Raw genomic sequence first — 20290 nt, forward strand, 5'->3', positions numbered from 1 at the left:
GACCACGCGCTAATTATTATTAATAATCTATGAATTTTGTAAAATTAATTTAAATGTCATTCCCTGGGCGTACTTTATGAAAATTGCGAAAAGCTAATCGAAAAACTTGGCAATAATATGAAGTCTAGTTTGCAATATTATTAGATTCTCATCTTTCGTGCCATTCTTGTGATAATGATCTTCAACTATACAATCAAGTGTACTTTAAATTTTAGGATCTTCTATCGGATGATGGATGTTGAAAAAAAATCGTGCATTAAAAGGAAAATACCATATGATATCTTTTTGGTGGTGCCCCTTCAGTACTGATGCCCTAAGCACGTGCTTATTTTGGTTAATGGTTAATCCGGCCCTGTGACTGCGCACATGATTTCTCTGGAATGAATGTTTCAAACAAATATTTTTCACACGTATTTTGGTTCGTTTTTTTAAGTTTGTAGTAGGACTACAACATGAACCTATATCCTTGATACATTGTTGAAAACGATGCGAAAGGTTGAACTTTTCAATTGTGATTCATTTCTGTGTGGCTGCTCCCTCATTATATACTACTTTTATCCGCGTGAAAGGAATAAAATTAATAAAACTGCTTGCTACCACTTTTTGCGATTTTTATCACTACAAAAATGCGTATTTTGGAAGCTACAACTGACATTTTTTCAACGAAACCATAATCACATTTACACAAAAATAAACTAATTTGAAATAATACAAATTTCATCCAGTACAAGTAACATGATGACTTTGTGTCGTCTTCAAGCGCAGAATTTATCATTGATTGAAAATAATTTATTCTATTTTTTTTTACTATATTCCTATTACGTTTATTTTGCTCTTTCGTTATTTTCATAAATTAGAAATTAATCAAATTAAATTCAAACATATTTCAACATATACTTCAGTCAAACATATACTTCAGACAATTTTTGAATAACTATCGTCTAATGGAAAAACGGGGGTTAGAAAATTATTAATGTTCGCAAGAGGGAGCCATAGGAATGAGAAATGGTTGAAAGGGGGCCATGGACAAAACAAGGTTGAGAACCACTGGTCTATGACGTTCACCCGGAAAGTGAAAGGGCGTTGGTTCGATTCCCCCCAGGGGCAGTTGAATTTTCTCTCTTTCCAAAATATATCTTCGCAACAGCCAGCTGTTAAATCCTGCGTATATGGTAGCGGAGAGTGACGTGATCCTTGCATGATTATGTTAATTGCATAAGTAACAGCATGCACGGCATTTTTAATCGTAAACCGTTGATTCTAGAGGCATACTTCGAATTAGAACAGTGTTTCTCAACGTGGGCGATGGAATAGTAGGGGGGGGGGGAATAGAAGCCACACTGATTAACATAGGATCCTATGGATTCACTTGAGTTAGGGACGATGAAACCGAAGAAGGGGGACGATGGAATGAAAAGTTTGGGAAACTATGAATTAGAAGAATCCAAATAACATGTAAAACTTAGATACGCCAGTCATGTTGCAAGGGGTTGTATTGTTATTAAAATAACTTTTATACGGGCAATCTGTGCCCTAAAATCAAATTAGCAAGTTGTCGCCTTGTCTCTCTTGATGCAAAAAAAAAATATAAAAAAATCCACGTTTCTAAGTGCAATATTCACTGAGATATTCGAATTCGAAAAACTGAGGAAAGTTGGAAAAAAAACATTAAATGTGTGTGAGGAAAACGGTTCACCCTGCGGTTTACCTTGATGAAAATTAAGAATTAATGCAAGAAAAAGTTTCAAAATTGAGGTGAAAGCCTTCAATAGTTTACCGTGAGTTGGAGCCCCCCCCCCAACAAAGCGTGGGGCTAGGTACGGCAGCACCTGTCGCATACCCATAAGGGCGGATCTGTTTGAGATCGGCTTCATACCCTCAGTTGAAAAAGAGGCAACAATGTGTGTATAGGTTTGTAAAACTTTTTTATTTACGTTCTCGAGAAACGCCTTATCCATCTCATTAAGTTCCCAACTTTCGTATAGACTGAATATATCTTGCCACATTCTTCGCTGACACCGAAGCTAACGATGCCTTCAACTACCTGTCCACTGCTCTGTATCCGGATCGAAAAACACGACGGGTCCGCCGCTGTCGCCATTGCAAGTGTCCATGCCGCCTTCCATGTAGCCCAGAGGTCTTTTGCTAGTCACGAGCGCTGCCTGTACCAATCATCAAAAGGAGAGCAGCCTCACGGAAATTTGACATACGAATGCACGAAAACACCGGATGATTTCAATCCTTGAATGCAATTTGTACAAGGTGTTCAATTGGAACGTTGATCAAGTGCTCGCGAGCACCAAATCGGAAACGAGCATCGAGCACTCTGGGTGCTTCGTAGAGCACTATGGTGCTCGCGAACAACGGGTTGAAGATGCTTGATGTAGCCCAAGAAGAACGTGCTCGGCGTTTTGCTGTGATGTTCCCCATTTCTTTTTGGCAGGAATTAATGGGAGTGGAAATTTCAGAATTGATGAAAATTCTGAATTAATGGAAATGGTAATTTCAGAATTGACGAAAATGATAATTCACCAGAATTGATGAAAAAACAGAATTAACTGAAGAAAAAAAAACCAGAATTGATGAAAATTAAGAATTAGTACGAGAAATAGTTCCAGAATTGGTGAAAGCTTTCAGTAATTTACCGTGAGTGTGGGGGGGGGGGCCCAACAAAACGTGGGGGGTTACGTGCGACAGCACCTGCCGCTCACCCATATAAGGGCGATTCTGTTTGAGATCGGCTTCATACCATTAATTGAAAAAGAGGCAAACAATGAGTGTGTGTAGTTTTGAAAAACTTCTTTATTTATGTTCTCGTGAAACGCCTTATCCATCTCATCAAGTTCCCAACTTTCGTATAGACTGAATATATCTTGCCGCATTCTTCGCTGACACCGAAGCTAACGATGCCTTCAACTGTCCACTGCTCTGTATCCGGATCGAAAAACACGACGGGTCCGCCGCTGTCGCCATTGCAAGTGTCCATGCCGCCTTCCTTGTAGCCCGCACAGAACATGTTCGGTGTTATGGTGATGTTCTCCATATCGTTTTGGCACTCTCGAGTCGACACCACAGGAATCCTAGCCATCATCAGAACGTCCGGGATTTTATTGAAGTGATCCAAGCCCCATCCTGTGGTCTTCATAGGAAAAGAAAAAAACGAAAAATTTAAACATCAATACTATATAAGATATCTAAATCTATTTCTACGTATGCAACCCTTCATTTGTCCTCAATCACATTATTTTCTTATATTTTTTTCATGTAAAGACATTTTATATTTTGAGCTCGTTTTCGGCATTGATGCTACTCTAAGCAACTCTTAAACATTCAATTTGTACTTGTGAGCTGTTCATAAAGTCGACATAATTACCAGCGGAATGGCTCAAAGGTACCCAAGTCAAGCGGGGACGGACATGGGTAGGTGCAAAGGGTGCGATCGCATAGAGCCCATATAACTGGATTTTATTTCATTGATCACGCACAATATTTTACCATAATTGCTTTAAAAAGCCAAAACTTGAAATTCCATTGATTTATTAATTAAGGAAATGTATCGATTTATATTAACAGACATACATATCGTAATGAATCTGCCCCCACCCAGATCCTTGAATTTTACCACCGTCATTTTTTTGCGATTATTAATAGTTTTTACACTTGTTTACTCTCTCTCTCTCTCTGGCGATATGTACGAAAGGCCAATGCTATGAAAGGTCCTATGTATATAGATTTGTTCAGGCTGCAATAAATGGCTAGGTTTCCCGGAGGCAACCGAGTTCTCCCGGGGCATCATCAACTTATGTTATGGCAAAAGTCCGTATGACCGGTAAAACCTAGGTTTTACTGGCAAGGCCGGGATTCTTATATATAAATGTGAAAGTATGTATGTCTGTTCCTTATACAAATCTACAGTTTTAGGCCGATCGCCGCCAGATTTTGCATACATACCAAACAGGACCGGGAATGAACCGTAGGCTATTTTAAAAGTTCGTGAGAGCTGGGCAAATGTCCGAAATGGGCGGAAAACATTATTATAACAGTTTATTCCTTTATAACGGTTTGTAACTTTCCAATCCTCCCAGTAATTGAAGAAAACCCAGGAAGAGTGCCGAGTATTTCTGCTAGCCTATATACAGGGTATCCTGTATATAGGCTAGCCTTTATCTCATCAACCGCCCATCGTAGAGGTATAGTTTCAATTTAAAAAATGCTTAAAAGGCGTTTGAATAATATTCGCTGCACAAGCTGGACGTATGACCTCGCTAACAACAGAGAACAACAACTACGCTGACAAAACTGGGAATAAAAATGTTTAACGCCAGCTGATGAACTCAATGCTTGCCTCAAATCATTAACACTCTGGCACGAAGTTAAAAAATTATCATTATCCACTAACATGCGAGTTCAACTGAAAAATGACTCAGCAGTGCTATCATTTTCACATCAGTTGACCAACCAGTAGACCCAAGCACTGGACTGATTATGTTCCCAAATGGATTTTGCCAGTTGTTAAACTCAGTTCAAGAACTTGCAGACAAGATCTTCCCAAACATTCAACAAAATCACCGAAACCAAGAGTGGCTTTGTCAGAGAGCGATTCTGGCACCGAAAAATGACAATGTGAACAAGATCAACGAAAAAATCCTAAAAATTATTCCAGGAGATTCCACATCTTAAAATCGGTTGACACTGTCACAGACTCAGCGCAGACAGTTCTGTATCCTGCAGAATTTCTGAACTCTTTTGGATATTCCGGGTGTGCCACCCAGGGCCGCAACTAGATGCTTGGTCACCCGGGGCAAGCGCGCATTTTGATGCCTTTGTAATGTTGAAGGAGAGGTTTCAGAATGAAATTTGCGCCCCCTCGGGTCTAGCGGCCGGGGCACGGGATCCGCCTGCTCCCCCTTAGTTTCAGTCTTGGTGCCACCACACAACTTGACCCTCCAAGTCGGAGCACTTATAAGGCTTTTAAGAAATTGGGAGACACCGAGATTCTGCAATGGCATCAGACTTTGCGTGAAGAAATTGCACAATTACATCATTGAAGCAACGATTCTAACTGGATGTGCCAAAGGAGTAGAGGTCTTCATTCCACGTATCTCAATTATCACTGCAGAAATGAAATTCACTTTCAAGCGATTACAGTTCCAGATTCATTTAGCTTTTTCCTTGGCAATCAACAAAGCGCAAGACCAGTCATTAGCAGTGGCAGGTATCAACCTACTTGAGCCCTGTATTTCTCACGGACAGCTCTTCGTTGCCTGTTCGCGTGTTGGTAACCCCAAAAATTTGTACATCTACACACACCAGGAGGAAAAACAAAAAATATTGTGTATCCACAAGCGATTGCCTGAAGTTTTTAATTAAAATATTTAAAAATAAAAGTAATTTTTTCTTACTTGATGCAGAAATTTTTTCATTAAGAAATAATTAATAAGCTATACATTTTTTACGGGGCGGACAACGTCGCCGGGTATCAGCTAGTACACTATAAAAGTTTGATAAAATCCCTTTATTGATTGGATTTTTTAAGTTTTGTAAAATTTTATCAAACTTTTACAGTGTAATACCGGCCTTAGACCTAGGTTTTACCAAGGCGAGTTAGTAAAAGCCTGAAATACGCTTGAAAACGTTTTCATTTCAGACTTTTACCAAGTCAAAGTACATTTTTAATGGATAAATTAACCATTATGAATTTATTAGTTCCTGACTCTCATTAATTAATTATTATACTATTTTAATAATCATAATAACTTAATACTTAACTACTTATTGAATTAATCAACCACGCGGAACTCCAGTTTCTGACGCTAACGAAATAATGACCAATTATCATTAATTAATTAATCGATTTATTTAAACTTTTTCATACTGTTCGGAGAAAATTAATTTGAACAGTTAAAACCTGTTTTCAATGAACCAATTCACCATTGATGGTCATGATGGTTATGGTCGGAGTATTGATTAATTAGGTAATTAATAATATGACGAATAATTGCTTCAATGTCAGGAGTAAATAATTTTAACAATTTTTTAATTAGTGTCAGGAACGAATAGGTTCAGGGCAGTTAATTAATTTATTTGTTTATTATTAAATAATTATACATATAATTATTAATTAATAAGGAACTAATGAGTTCATGATGATTCGGGCTTCGACCTAGTAAATTTCTGAAATGAAGACGTTTAAAAACATATTTCGGTCATTTATCAACCTGCCTTGGTGAATTGATGAAACCTAGGTGTTACCAGCATTTCGGGCTTTTACCGTAACATACGCTGGTGAAATAAATTAAGAGAATTTGCATATTTTATCGAATTTTATGAAAAGAACTGAACTGAATGTAAAACCACTGCTTCTAGACAAAAATGCAAACCTTGTACGTCAAATACGTAAGCGTACACGTGTGTGTAGGCGGAGCCAGTAGAGAAACAGGCTTTATAAGCGCGCGTAAGTTAAGACGCATTTCGTTCGCTAGCACACCTCGGCGAATTTATTGGTGTTATTTTGCAGCAATCGGTTAATTTCAAATTGTAACAGTAAAAATAAGTAACCACCAACGTTTAGATGATGGAATGAGGTGGCGAATTGTGGGGAAGCTAGAAGTAGGCCAATCTCAAGTCCAGATTTGTAGAGAGTTCAATTTAACGCCCAGCGTCGTGTGTAACTTATGGAAACAGTTCCAGGATACCGGATCCATCGAGAGAAAGCCTGGGCAAGGTCATCCAAGAGCCATGACGGCCAGAGAAGGTCGCCATTTGTCGATTATAACGAGGCGTAACAGGAGTGCTACAGCTTCTCAGCTCTCTCGTGACTTGTATGCACCCACAGGAACCCGTGTATCAAGGGTGACTATTTCCAAAAGACTTCATGAGAGAGGGTTGTTTGGAAGAAGACCTGCTGTTTGCGTCCCGCTGTCTCCCGCTGTCCGTTTACCATGGTGCAGAGAGCATACAGATTGGAGTATGGATCAATGGGCGACCGTTCTATTTACTGATGAGTCCCGGTTCAGCCTAAGCACCGATTCTCGCCGTACGTTCATATGGAGAGAACCAGCGACCTGCTACCTACCCTCCAATGTCCGCGAAATCGACCATTATGGCGGAGGAGGTTTAATGGTCTGGGCAGGCATCATGTTGGATAGACGCACAACTCTCCAGTTCTTTGAAAGAGGCACTGTGACTGGTGTGAGGTATAGGGATGAGGTCTTGGAGCCCTATGTTCGCATTTTCAAGGGTGCAGTTGGCCCTGAGTTCATTTTAATGGACGATAACGCGAGGCCACATAGAGCTCTTCTGCTCAACGATTTTCTAGAGAGTGAAGATATTCGCCGGATGGATTGGCCAGCCAGATCTCCAGACCTTAACCCTATAGAGCATGTTTGGGACGCTCTGGGAAGGGCAATTGCAACTCGCAACCCCCCTCCGGGAACCATCCAGGAAATGAAAACAGCGTTGCTGAACGAGTGGGACCACTTGCCACAGGAAATGATAAACTGCCTTATTTCAAGTATGAAATCATGCTGCGAGACCTGTATATCTGTAAGAGGGGAACCATACCCCCTATTAACCCATCTATTAACCCATTTTTTTGTTTATTCTGCAACCGCTGTTTCATACCTTCCGACTCCAACGAGTGTTACGCACGATCATGCGTGTGTATTACAATTATTGAATGGCTATTTTTTTGTATTGCATCAATGTATGTACATATCGAATTTCATCAAAATCGGTACAGTAGTTCTAGAGATAATCGACCAGGTCTGCAAATTCTCTTAATTTCTTACGCCAGTGTATATACACTGACGTGCCAAAAGTCACGGGGAACCTCTTAATATTGCTGCACTTCGCCGGGTAAAAGGAGGTCCCACACGATATGACGAAGTATCCCATGACTTCAGTGCCAAAAGTCATGGGATACCTATTAATATCGTGTGGGACCTCCTTTTACCCGGCGAAGTGCAGTAATATTAAGAGGTATTCCATGACGTTTGGCACTTCAGTGTATATATGCGTGATTATACCTGTATAATATTATATCAGAGCACTCGACCGGCATTCGAGGGTCCTTTCCTTGTTTGTTCGTTTTTTGCTCTTCCGAGAATACGATAATCCACGAGTGGATGAAGTAAAGTCAAATAAAATTTTTCTTCTTAGACTGTGGACTTACGATTCCAATTTCTCCAGGAACTATATTCTTCCTTGTACTCTCGATAGTGGGTAGGCATACCGGGTATATAAATTCGCTGAGTTTCAATGGCCGCGAGAACCTGATGATGCCTAGATCGTAGTTCACCGTCATGGAATTATATTCCGGATGCATTACGAATTGCGAAGGCTTTTGAAGAAACAAAAAATAAATAATTAGTAACGTAAAATGAAAGGAAAAGTAAAACGATAAAGCTACAGGGTAGGGTTCTTAACCATTTGTGATCCAAAGGCTTTTTTCGGTTCTTCGTTGGTACAGTCCGTACTCTGTGGCCCCCCTCCCACCCCACCCGAGGGTTAGGTCTTGTGTGTTTTGGACAGCTTATAAGTTCTGCTAAAAAAAGCCGAATTCACAGGGACCTTCCTGAAATTGTGAGGGTCCGTCATAACAATGAAGCGTCGCGTTTCCTGGTGTCGAGTCCGCCTCGGCACAGAACCGCAAAAGATTAACTTTTTCAGCCGCGATTCCAAAATAAACAACAAGAACAACTCCGCTACCCATGGACAGTGCCGTCTTAACGCATGGGTCCGGGGGCCTCGAGAGAAGAGGGCCTCACAAAAATGAGATCCGGTTGAAATTTTCTAGCATTTACCAGGTAGGGCCTCCGAAAAACCACTTGGCCCGGGGGCTCATGATACTATTAAGAACTCTAAGCCCATGGAATTTTTTTTCGAAATTAGTGAAACCTTAACGCATAATAAGTGCATTTATAACATTACTTAGTGCTTCTGTGGAAACGCCCTGGCTGGTTCACCCGCCATATTTTTCTGCGAGAAGTTTAACGCCAATATTATTATCAACTGACAACAGCTGTTACGCTGTTCTAGTGGCGGTCAGACGTCACTTTGAACAGAAAACTGCTTTTGACACTCTAAGATGGTGGGGGAGGGGGGGGGGGTGAATCCGTTAAGGTGCAATATATTCAAGGTACCGTAACAGAACTGCAAGTGGATTTTCATGACTCATCTAGGAAGTCCCTGCTAATCAAGTTTGGGTCGTGACGCAAAGCTTAAGAATCCCCCGCAGAGAGCAACAGGCCTACAACGATACAGTTATTTAATCATTATACATCACTCAGGGTTAGAAAAATTGGCGGCAGATGCCAGCACTACACATAACAAGCATTAGACAGAAACAAACTTCACGTGTTAGGTTCACAATACGTACACACACACATTCCGGCATGTACTAATTCGTTAGAAATTCCGTAGAGAAATGTGTACGAGGTGCATGTACGGTTAAATAGTAGTTGTAGTAGTAGTGGATTTATGCAACCCAATTTCGGAAGTCTGTACGAATAAAATTTAGGTCAAGAACCCCTGTGGCGTTTGGTAGGTGGATTTGTACGACCCATCTCTGAAGCCTATGCGAATCAGGTTTAAGTCGTGACCCATAGTTCAAGAATCCATGGCTGTGAGTGGATTGGTACGACCAATCTTGGAAGCTCCTGCGAATTAGGTTTGGGTCGTGACCCATAGCTCAAGAATCCCTGACTGTAAGTAGATTCGTACGATTCATATCGGAAACCAGGCCCGTCATTTGGGGGGGGGGGTGGCTTTTGAAAATACACTAAAAATGGTGTATATATATACACACAAATATATATATACATACATTGAGTACATGTGTTTTGCCCCCCCCCCCCCCCCGGAAAAGGTTGAAATGACGGCCCTGTGTCGGAAACCCCTGTGATTCAAGTTCAGGTCGTGATGCGTAGCTTAAGAATCCCTAGATGTAAGTTGATTCATATAACCATCTCAGAAGTTCCTGCCAATTAAGTTTGGACTGTAACGCATACAGCTCAAGAATCCCTAGCTGTCAGTGGATTTGTAAAACTCATTTATAAAGTCCCTTCGAATCAGGTTTGGGCCGCGACCCTTCGCGCAAGAATTCGTGGCTGAAAATGGATTCGTACGACCTATTTCGGAAGCCCCTGAGAAGTAAGTTTGGATTGTGACGCATAGAAGAATCCTTAGCTGTGAATTTGTACTTATTTAGAGAGTCCTTTCTAATCAGGTTTGGACCGTGACCCCTTAGCACAAAACACCCCTGCGAATCAAATTTGGGTCTTGATCCAAAGAGGGGATTTGAAGGCAGGGGCCAAACATTTTGACGCTTCCTTGTAATGTTGAAAGAGAGGTTAATGGGTGAAATTTGCCCCCCCCCCCCGGTCAGAAGCACCAGAATCATTTGCTCTCTTCTCCTAGTTGTGGCCCTGATCGATCGACCCATCTCGGAAGCCTCTTCGAATCAAATTTGTCACGTGACTCATAGCTCAAGGGTCTCGAGCTGTAATTCGATTCGTAAGACCATTCTCGGAAGCCCCTGCAAATTAGGTTTGAGTCGTGGTGCACAGCTCAAGAATCTCTAGCTATATGTTGATTAAAATGACCCATTAAGGAAGCCACTGCGAATCAAGTTCGCGTGGTACCCATGGCTGAAGAATCCCTGACTGCAAGTGGATTCGTACGATCCATCTCGGAAATCCCCTGCGAATCAACTTCTTGCCATGACCCATAGCCTAGGAATCACTGAATGTAAGTGCATTTGTGCGACCCATTTCGGAAGCCCCTACGAATAAAGTTTGGGTCGTTACCCATAGCTCAAGAATTCCTGGCTGCGAGTGGATTTATATAACTCAATTAGAAACCTCCTGTGACCAAAGTTTGGCACGTGACCCGTAGGTTAAGAACCGCTGAACCATGTTTCCCAAAGTAGACAATATCGTCTACTGGTGGGCGATGGAAGGGTCCAGGGGCAAATAGAAACTACGGATTTAACATAGGATACTATGAGTTCACTTGAGGTGGTGGCGATGAGAGAGAAAAATTTATGAAGGAGGGGGCGATGTGTGAAATAAAAAGTTTAGGAAACTACGCACTGAACTGAACAAACAAAAAAGAACGGCAACAACAGCATTTTCGATAGCGTACAAAAGTTTAAAAATTGCATCACAAGTTGGTATAGCTTGTTGGACACCTTGAAACCCTAGCGGAGTACGAACATAGTGCGTGCTGGTTTTCTGATTCTGCGAATCGGTTTCGTTACGGATGGGTTGAAAACCTGGATTTCAAGTTTTTTAACCAATCCGAAACCTCACAGACTTGCAGAATCGGAAAAGCGTGCACTATGTTCGTACCGGAAGGCACTAAAACCAGTTTTTTGTTCAAAGTGACGTCTGATCGTTCAGTTATTGGTTATAGTGATAATACTGACGTCACAGTGCTCAGCAATGGCGGATGATGTGTCGGCCTGAATCTTTCAAGGGGCTACAGTGTAGCTCAATCTTCCGTTCTTCATTCGTCCAAAGCGATTACGACCTCATCCGCTTTAGATTTCCGCTTTCCTAAAAATACCAATTGACAATCGTTTACGTAACTACCGGAATTATTTTCCTCAACACTGTGCAAAAAGCAAGTTTCTTACCCAGTGTTGTAAAATCCTGCAGTTCAATGAACGGTGGAAGAAAAAAAAAAACAGCTGTTGTTTGCTTTTAGGACTCGCGGAAAAAGTAAGTGTGATCATAAAGCCTGGTTTTCCTAGAAGGAGAACTTCTGCGCCATGTGCAGCGTGAAAACGCTGATTGGTTAAAAACCTGAAATTCAGGTTTTTTTGATCAATCAGCACTTTTACGCGGCGCGCGCTGTAGAAACCTGCTCCTAGGAAAACCCGGCTAAAGTTCATTTTGGCAACATCAGTTACTTCTGATGCCAACTGAGCATCTAATTGCGAAACCTGCATTTGTCCTAAAATTGACGGGCCCAAGCGGGGGAAAAAATCAACGTGAGAATCTCCAGCGATAGAAGTGAAACTTCTAGGTTTGACAAGTGACTAGATTCACCTCAATTACATTCAATTTTAATTATGTAAAATTTAATTTAGAAATTTTAAATTTAATTTTAAAATAAGATTTGTTCTTGTTGACCTCTTATCTTTCTTAATCCTCTCCCTCCCCTTTTAACTTGACCCACTTAATCTAACTGACCCCTTAAATCTCAAACACCATCTGCCCCGTAGAATTCTTATGAGTTTGGCGTCATGTGGGATCATAATCATCAAGCCGTTGTAAATACAATATGTGGCAGATTTGTTTGTTCACTAAAAATTTCTGGCGATAATCAGGGGCGGAGGGGGCGGGGTAGCTCTGAACGGAGATCATTTTGCAGGGGGGAGAACGTAATCGCTCCCTCTACAGAGAAAGAAAATTAACCCCGCTCCCCCCGATAAAATCCTGCGTACACCTATCGTTGCGACCATAGGTTCCATCGTAAATGCTGTTCGTCTTGATGGGTACTATCACCCCTCCAACTTTTTAGAGTGGATCTAGTAAAGCTTGAGCTATATTCCAAAAAAAGTACAAATGTGAGCCAAGTTACCTTGCGAATCTCGACTTCGGAACTGTCGTTTTCTGTAGAATAGTGGTACTTCCCGAAGTACAAGAGCGTTCTGTTTAAATTCCGCCCATCGAGGCAATGTGCAGCCGTCAAGACGGTCCTTCTATTGATGAGCACTCCTGCACAGTTCATCACCACGCCGTCGGCTATTCCCACTTGCCACGGCCACTCTTTAGGAGATGTCCGCTTACCATGAGTTATTCGGTAGGGATCACCGTGAAAAGATATACCACATCCTATCGGATATAACCATAGCTTTAAATATTTGAAGTAAAAACAAAACAAAAAAAAAACACTTTTAAACCAGGTCCACACCCGCAGCACTACGCAGCTTCGACCCGGGGAAGAAACCGGTTTTGGGGTGTGGCTACACAAAATCGACCATTAAAACTGCTCGTGCTTTGTGCTAGTAACACCCCAAGACAGGTTTTGCCGCTGGTCGAAGCTGCGTAGCACTGTGGATATGGATCCTACTCAAGGGGCATGGATTTTACGATACCTTCATTGCACTCTGGAAGAGTATTGCTGTTCCACTCCCCAGTTTCCAAACAAGTCAGGGTATCCTGTCCCCTAAGGAGGTATCCATTTTGACATGTATATTCGATTGTCACTCCCGGTGGGTACTCGTCGGCTTCCTTCGGTCTTTGTCCACGGCGTGCATTTACAGGGTACATGATGTTCCTCATTCCGTTCTCAACGAATCCGGGATCACGACAGTATCTCTGGTTGCTACGGTCATCTGAAAAAACGAGAGATCCGAAATGAAATACGTTTCGGATAGGGAGCACACAACCTCATGTCCGCGGGCCAAATCTGGCCCACCAAGGGTGGGTTTCATCCTGCCCGTGAAAAGTTTTCCCGGAAGAAAAGTATCTATCAGTAGTAAAAGTCGGACCACATTTTCTTCATAAAAATACGGAAACCTCGGGATCCATATAAGACATCGCCAATTATCACCAAGAAATTGTCGGAGGTATAGTTGCCAACTATCGCGAAAATTGCTGATAATGCTGATTGATAAATTATATTATGATGATTATGACAGTGAGTATGAATATCCATCTTTCATTTATGCCATGTTGAAAGGTTTTCAACAAAATCACTATTGGCCGGATATAGAGCAATGTTCATACACAAGCATTGCAAGTCACAATCGATTAGAGGGTAATTCAATTAAGCGAGTTATTCACCATTAAAAGTATGACAAATATATGAATTGAATAGGGTGACCTCGTATATCCCAGGACATTACCGTATTCTCCTGTAATTTTGTGTGTCTCGGCTTTTAATGCAAAAATATCCCGTTTTTTTCAACGGAGCCTACTTTTATTCTTTACTGAAAAGACAGAGATTATACAATTATTTTTTCCAACTTTATAAATTATATTATGATGATTATGACAGTGAGTATGAATATCCATCTTTCATTTATGCCATGTTGAAAGGTTTTATTGCACTCATTCTATTCACTGTGATTTGCAGTAGTTCCCCATTTCCCGTCATTGGTGATTTTAGCAATAATTAGCTTTTATCTCTGGCATCAATGGTTGTCACAGTAGGCGATTTCCCACTACACTGCACACGAACTCGGATCATATCACCGTACAGCAATTCACTGCTGATTGAAATGAAGGCACAATCTATAGTGGTCGCCCTAGGTTCGGTAGGGAAAGAACTTGTTATCAATGTTCTTCCGCGGGATAGAACCCGTGGACCCGATGGTAGCTTTCATGGTTGTGGACCAGCATCTTACCACCTTATCACTCCAGTATTCTGGTGATTTCCCGTATTCGGATCATAGGCGGAGATAGACTTGGAAGTCTGGGGGGGGGGCACGGTCATTATTGCTGGGGGGGGGCAAGATGATGATGATGATGTCGATTCATCTAGACATATATGCATTAGATCTGTCGACTTCACCTTTGATGCCCCCCCCGTATCTCCGTCCATGATTCGGATACCAGTTTCCGTATTTTTCCGGGGAAAATATGGTCTCGGAGATGAATATATTTATACAAGTTGGACGACCGAAATTACCCGTATGCCTTGTGACATACCGGTCATATGGTCACCCATCCCCATTGTTTCTGGACCGAGGACTTAAAAGGTTGTGCACCCTTTTGTAGCTCCACTGAATGTCCGACGCATCATCGGACTGTCCACTTACCTTCGAAAGTCGACGCGCAAGTCGGGGTTCGGTCCGACCAAGTCCCATCGAAATGGCAGGTAAGGAGATATGGGCCTTGTAACGAGTAGCCTTCGCTGCACTCGAAGACCATTCTTGTACCTTCCGGGTATTCGTCCGGTTGACGGTTTGTGTTCCTTCTTCTCGGATCTATATAGGGTACCAAGATCCTCTGTCCATTTTCGATGTTCCCTGGATCTCTACAGTAAGCCATTTGAACTTCTGTGTTGCAAAAAATAGAAAAGAATAAATCATTGTATAAAAGCAATCTCCTACTAGCAGTTCCGCGGGTTAAAAAAGGGTGCGAATCGCACACTTTTCACCCCCCTCGGATTCGAATATAATTTAATATATTGATTACGTATTTCGACTTCAGAAAACTGCTCAACAAAGAACCATGGCTTGAAAGTATGTCTATAAATGCGCCGTATGAAAAATATGTGACTTAAGCCTTCTCAGCAGGACACAATGCATGGTCTTGGATGGGAGCCCTGATTTTTAAAACAGGATTCAGGCTAAGCAGGAGTTGACTAAGATTATTAGTTTATCATCAGGACACCAATCCGTGGCCTTGGATCAGGCCTTGACTTTTATAACAGGATCCCAGTCGAAGATTTTTAATTCACTAACAGGACTTGCTTTGCCTTTTTTTAAGCACGCAGAGATTTTTAGATCATCAACGAAACACCAAACCGTGGCCTTGGATGGGGGGGGGGGGGGGGGGGCCTTGATTTCCAAAGCAAGACTTCCATTCTAAGATTTTTAGTTTATTATCCGGACACCACACAATCCATGGCCTTGGATCGGGACAAGATTTTTTACAGCAGCATCCCAGGCAAAGTTTTTCATTTCATCAACAGCACATCAAACCATAGCCTTGCTTTTTTCTAAGCAGACCGCCATGCAGAGATTTTCAGATCATCAACAGGACATCATTCCATGTTTATGAATTGAAAATCTCTTGCTTTAAAAGAAAAAGCAAGGTTATGGATTGATGTAATGTGGATGGATCAGGTACTGTTCCTGCTTTAAAAATCAGGGCTCCCATTCAAGACTATGCATTGTGTCCTGCTGAGAAGGCGTATTTGTACATGTACTGAAGTCATATTTTATCAGAGACTTTTTTCAGCTCATCAACAGGACATCAATCCATAGCCTTGGATGAGGACCTTGATTGTCAAAACAGAACTCCAAGCTATGATTTTTAGTTTATTATGAGGACACGATTTTTTTTTCAAAGCAGGATCACGGGCAGATATTTTCATTTTATCAAAAGGATACCGTTTCCTGAACTTGGATTAGGCCTTGATTTTAAAACAGGATCCCAGGCCAAGAATTAACGTTTATCAACTGGATACCAACCTATGGCCTTGGATCGTACATTAATTTTCAGAGCATGACCACAGGCTCAGATTTTTAATTTGTTATTATGACATTAATCCGTTGCCTTGGATCGGCCATGATTTCTATGGCAGGATACCAGGCTAAGATTTAAAGTTTATCAACAGGACACTAATAAAGCGCCTTACTTTTTTGAAGCAGGACTCCAGGCTGAGATTTTCAGTTCATTAACAAGGACACAAATCCATGGCCTTGAGTTGGGTTTTGATTTTTAAAGCAGGATCCCAGGCTAGATAAGATTTTTAGTTTATCGACAGGACACCAATTATATTTTTAAGCAGGAACCCAGGCTAAGATATTCAGTCTAACTAAAGCCCTATCACGATATGTTGTACAGAGACTAGATATCGTAGAATTATTCACAAAATGTCTGTAAGGTCGTGCCTCTGACACATCTGATCATACTGTAAAAGGAGTAAGTGCATACCTTCTGGAGGTGGAATGGTTACCGGGACCATCCTCTTGCATCGAGGTAGGTTCCGCGACCATCGCCCACTCGATAAGCACCTGAGCAAACTGAGTCCTTCAAGAGCGAAACCTTCCATGCACGAGAAGGCGACAGACGCTCCTTCCAGAAAAGACTGAGATGTCGTCAATGGTAGGCCGGCTGAATCGAGTCTGAAACCGTTCTCGATGAAACCGGGATCACGACATCGTATCCTTGATCTAGGTGTCGCAGGTGGTGCTGCAATTGAGCAATAAAATGCATTTTGGAAGAGTTTCGACAAAGAAAAACTATGTAAAGCAGTCATCGTAGTACCTAAAGTAAAGTGATTTAAATTACCTCTCGTGGTTGTCGTCGTAGTTGAGGTTGTGGTGATCCTCAAACAATAAGGGACTGATGAAGTCCAGGAACCTGAAGACTCACAGGTCAGCACGGATTGACCGATGCGTTCAAAACCCGGGTGGCAATGATAGATTATCTCGGTTCCTACCGAGAAAAGCCCGGATACCCCGTGGGTGTCACCTCGGGAAGCGACTATCACGCCGTTTGATATGACACCTGGAAACTTACAGACTGGTCTTATCATGGGGCTGTTTCTTTCATTTGCTAGAAAAATAAATGATAAATTTTAGAATTTTCAAACCCTTTATTCATTTTCGTCTATAATGCCTAACGAGTGACTGCATCTCAAACAGGTAGGAAAGTTACCTTTCGGTCGAACACAGTCAGGCAATGACGGCCTCCAAGAGGTATCGGGATGACAAGAGTACCTTCTCTGGCGTTTGTTGGTGCATCTGATGTCACAAACTTTGCCATTCTTGTCGATGGTGCAGTTGTAGGAACCGTCCATGATATCGATTTCGCAATATCCACCGGCTTCAGGGAGAAGACACAAATGCCATTGTATTATTGGATAATAAGGGAATGAAAAAAATTACGTAAAATTTTCTGATTGCGGCGATTTCAGCATTCAGGGACATTTCTGTAGTTTTGGTTGTGCCGACTTTCTTTTAAATACATTTTTCTCGTTTGTTCAACAATACTTTTTTGTACAAAAATTGACACGTTTTCAAGACAAATAAATTCAATTGGTCGAATGGTCGACGCGTTTTGGCTCTTCAATGGAGAGCCGAAACGCGTCGACCATTCGACCAATTGAATTTATTTGTCTTGAAAACTTGTCAATTTTTGTATAAATTAAAACTAGGCAAAGTTTCTAATTTTTGTGATAATACTTATTTGAATTTTTAATAATATCGTGAATAAACAGTGTTCACATTTATAACTTTATAAATTATATTATAATATAATTATGGCTATAAATATAAATATTCATCTCATATATTTGTCAGGCTCAACGTTTTTTCAGTAATTTTAACAAATCACTTCCGAACAATGACTTTCAACAAAGCTCTTCTGATCAATGGCTCTGAACAACGCTGTCATGGCTGTTCTGAACAATGGCTCTGAACAACGCTGTCATGGCTGTTCTGAACAATGGCTCTGAACAAAGCTCTTCTTGAATGGGGTTTGAACAAATCTCTAGTTAAAGCATGCGGAGGGGGGGGGGGGGGCATTATCTTCCCAGCGTCAATGGTGGAACCGACTGATCTAGTCTATATGCATATATATATATATAAATTGGCATAATCATCATCATTCATGCCCCCTTTAGCCATCGTCATAGTGCCTACCCCCTCCCCGACTTTCAACTATATCGCCGCCTACGAGTTAAAGATGGTATTTGAACAGAGATTTAGTCAATAGTAGTTTTCAAGCAAGCTGTTGTTCACAGCTGCACATGTAGTATAGTGAAAGAAAGGATTTCAACATGACTCACATTGGCATTCCGGGAACTTCGGCATCGGTTCCCAGCCTCTGCCGTAGCAGGTCAAAGTCAGCTCACTGGCTTCTGTCGTTTCAAAGTGATATCCAGGGACACATTGGCTTTTGCACTGTCTTTATAAAAGTAAATTACCTGAATATTATAACATTATATATAAACACTTTATGGAATAATACTTAAAAGAAGCATGTAAGGCAGTCTAGGTCGTCATAGACTGAAGTTGGCGGTTCAACACACTCCAATACTTCCCCCTCAACTATAATAGTTGGCTTGGCATAGTCAGGAGATGTTTCTAGAGTTGTCTGGTGGGAGCGCTACCATCATACTCCTGATCATGCACCCGTGTTTTCTGTCACTCTTTTGGATACTCCCATGCTCATACTCTCTTCAAGTCACTCTTTTAGTCATTCACATTCTTGCACACTATTTTCCTCACTCCCGTGCTTGCACGCTCTAGGCCATTCTTTTGATTGCTCACTCACACCGTTCCTTGCTTTGTCACTCGTTTGATCACACATGCTCTAGGCCATTCTTTTGATTGCTCACTCACACCGTTCCTTGCTTTGTCACTCGTTTGATCACACATGCTCTAGGCCATTCTTTTGATTGCTCACTCACACCGTTCCTTTCTTTGTCACTCGTTTGATCACACATGCTCTAGGTCATTCTTTTGATCATTCATATGCTTGTTAACGCTTCAAAGCCCTCTTTTGCTTACTCACCTGCTTAAAAACTCCCTTTTGCCTTCTCCCACTCTACTAGTTTTCTTGGCCAATCATTAATCAAATTTTCCGTTCTGGGCTACACCCCGCTAATCCCCTTTCCCGGTAAATACACCACTGCATAGTTGGGGAAATGTTGAGCACAAACTCCGATCCATCACGGCCCCAAAAAAATGTAATTCGTCAGAAAATTTCATGTTTTACGTTTCCAGTTCATCGCTATCAGATGCTGTTGCCATTTATATGATGGCAACAGCATCTGATGGTAACCAGGCTCTTTACCAAATCATATAAATGGCCCACAGCAAATTTCCAGATAGCTTTACTGACCCGTGGCATCATGGTTGAAGAACAGGACCATATCAAGAAAGGCCACAAGGGACAGCACAAATGAAAGACTCCATTGGCTTTCATAACAGCCGGCCAGCAAATTTGAAAAACGAGTTGACACTCGAATTGTCGAATCATGCCAGTGCAGGGCCCTTCTGGGGTCCTACAATGTAGACGGAGGAGAGGACCAAGAAGACTGTCAGGGGCGCCCGTAGATATCGAAGACCAGTTGGCCGGCATAATAGAAGGCTGCTAAGCCTGAAACACGAAAGCCTAGACGACTAATTCTCTGAGAGCAAGGTCCACCTAGGGGTCCTGAACGAAGATGGAGAAGTGGACTATGAAGAAGGACCATGGGGGGGGGGGGCACAGAGACCAAAGAGATGGGTCAAGGAGACCCATCGGCTTGCGCAAAAACCGGATGGAAAGGTTGAAACTGAACTGTTAGTCAAGACGACAGGCTCTGTGAGTGTGGGGGAGGGCACCTAGAGGCCTAGACGAAGGAGAAGACCATAAAGGGGGGGGGAGACTCCTGGAGGGAAATAATGGAGGGAGAACTATATTACGGATCCAGTTGATATGGAACATATCAGACAACAGCCGACTACCGCATATCGGAACATAAGCGGATACAGGCTCTTCGAACGAGGGGGGGGGGGGTGGATGGATTTTCCACTTTCACCCTTCCCCAATGCTAGTAATACAAATCTTTTGGGGAACGGGGGCAGGGGTGACCTGCCTTCGACCTCCCTCTA

The 20290-nt window shown here is 41.9% G+C and overlaps 1 protein-coding gene across 1 annotated transcript in view; it reads right to left on the minus strand.

Moving 5' to 3' along the window:
- Positions 1-2782: 2782 nt before the first annotated feature.
- The window catches only part of LOC149079582 (clotting factor C-like), a 30414-nt gene continuing 12906 nt past the window's right edge, over positions 2783-20290 (minus strand). Inside the window, exons 6-14 of the mRNA XM_089240191.1 lie at positions 18478-18596; positions 17346-17513; positions 16977-17243; positions 16620-16877; positions 14774-15013; positions 13106-13345; positions 12589-12842; positions 8174-8341; positions 2783-3139 (exon numbers count right to left, since the gene is read on the minus strand). Coding sequence (XP_089096317.1) covers positions 2807-3139; positions 8174-8341; positions 12589-12842; positions 13106-13345; positions 14774-15013; positions 16620-16877; positions 16977-17243; positions 17346-17513; positions 18478-18596 — 2047 coding nt within the window. The 3' untranslated portion in view covers positions 2783-2806. The remainder of the gene's footprint in view (positions 3140-8173; positions 8342-12588; positions 12843-13105; positions 13346-14773; positions 15014-16619; positions 16878-16976; positions 17244-17345; positions 17514-18477; positions 18597-20290) is intronic.

The sequence above is a fragment of the Pholcus phalangioides genome, unplaced genomic scaffold (assembly GCF_987345545.1).
Source record: "Pholcus phalangioides strain wild (caught in Gottingen) unplaced genomic scaffold, Ppha-v1.0 ptg000012l_1, whole genome shotgun sequence".
NCBI classification, from domain to species: domain Eukaryota; kingdom Metazoa; phylum Arthropoda; class Arachnida; order Araneae; family Pholcidae; genus Pholcus; species Pholcus phalangioides.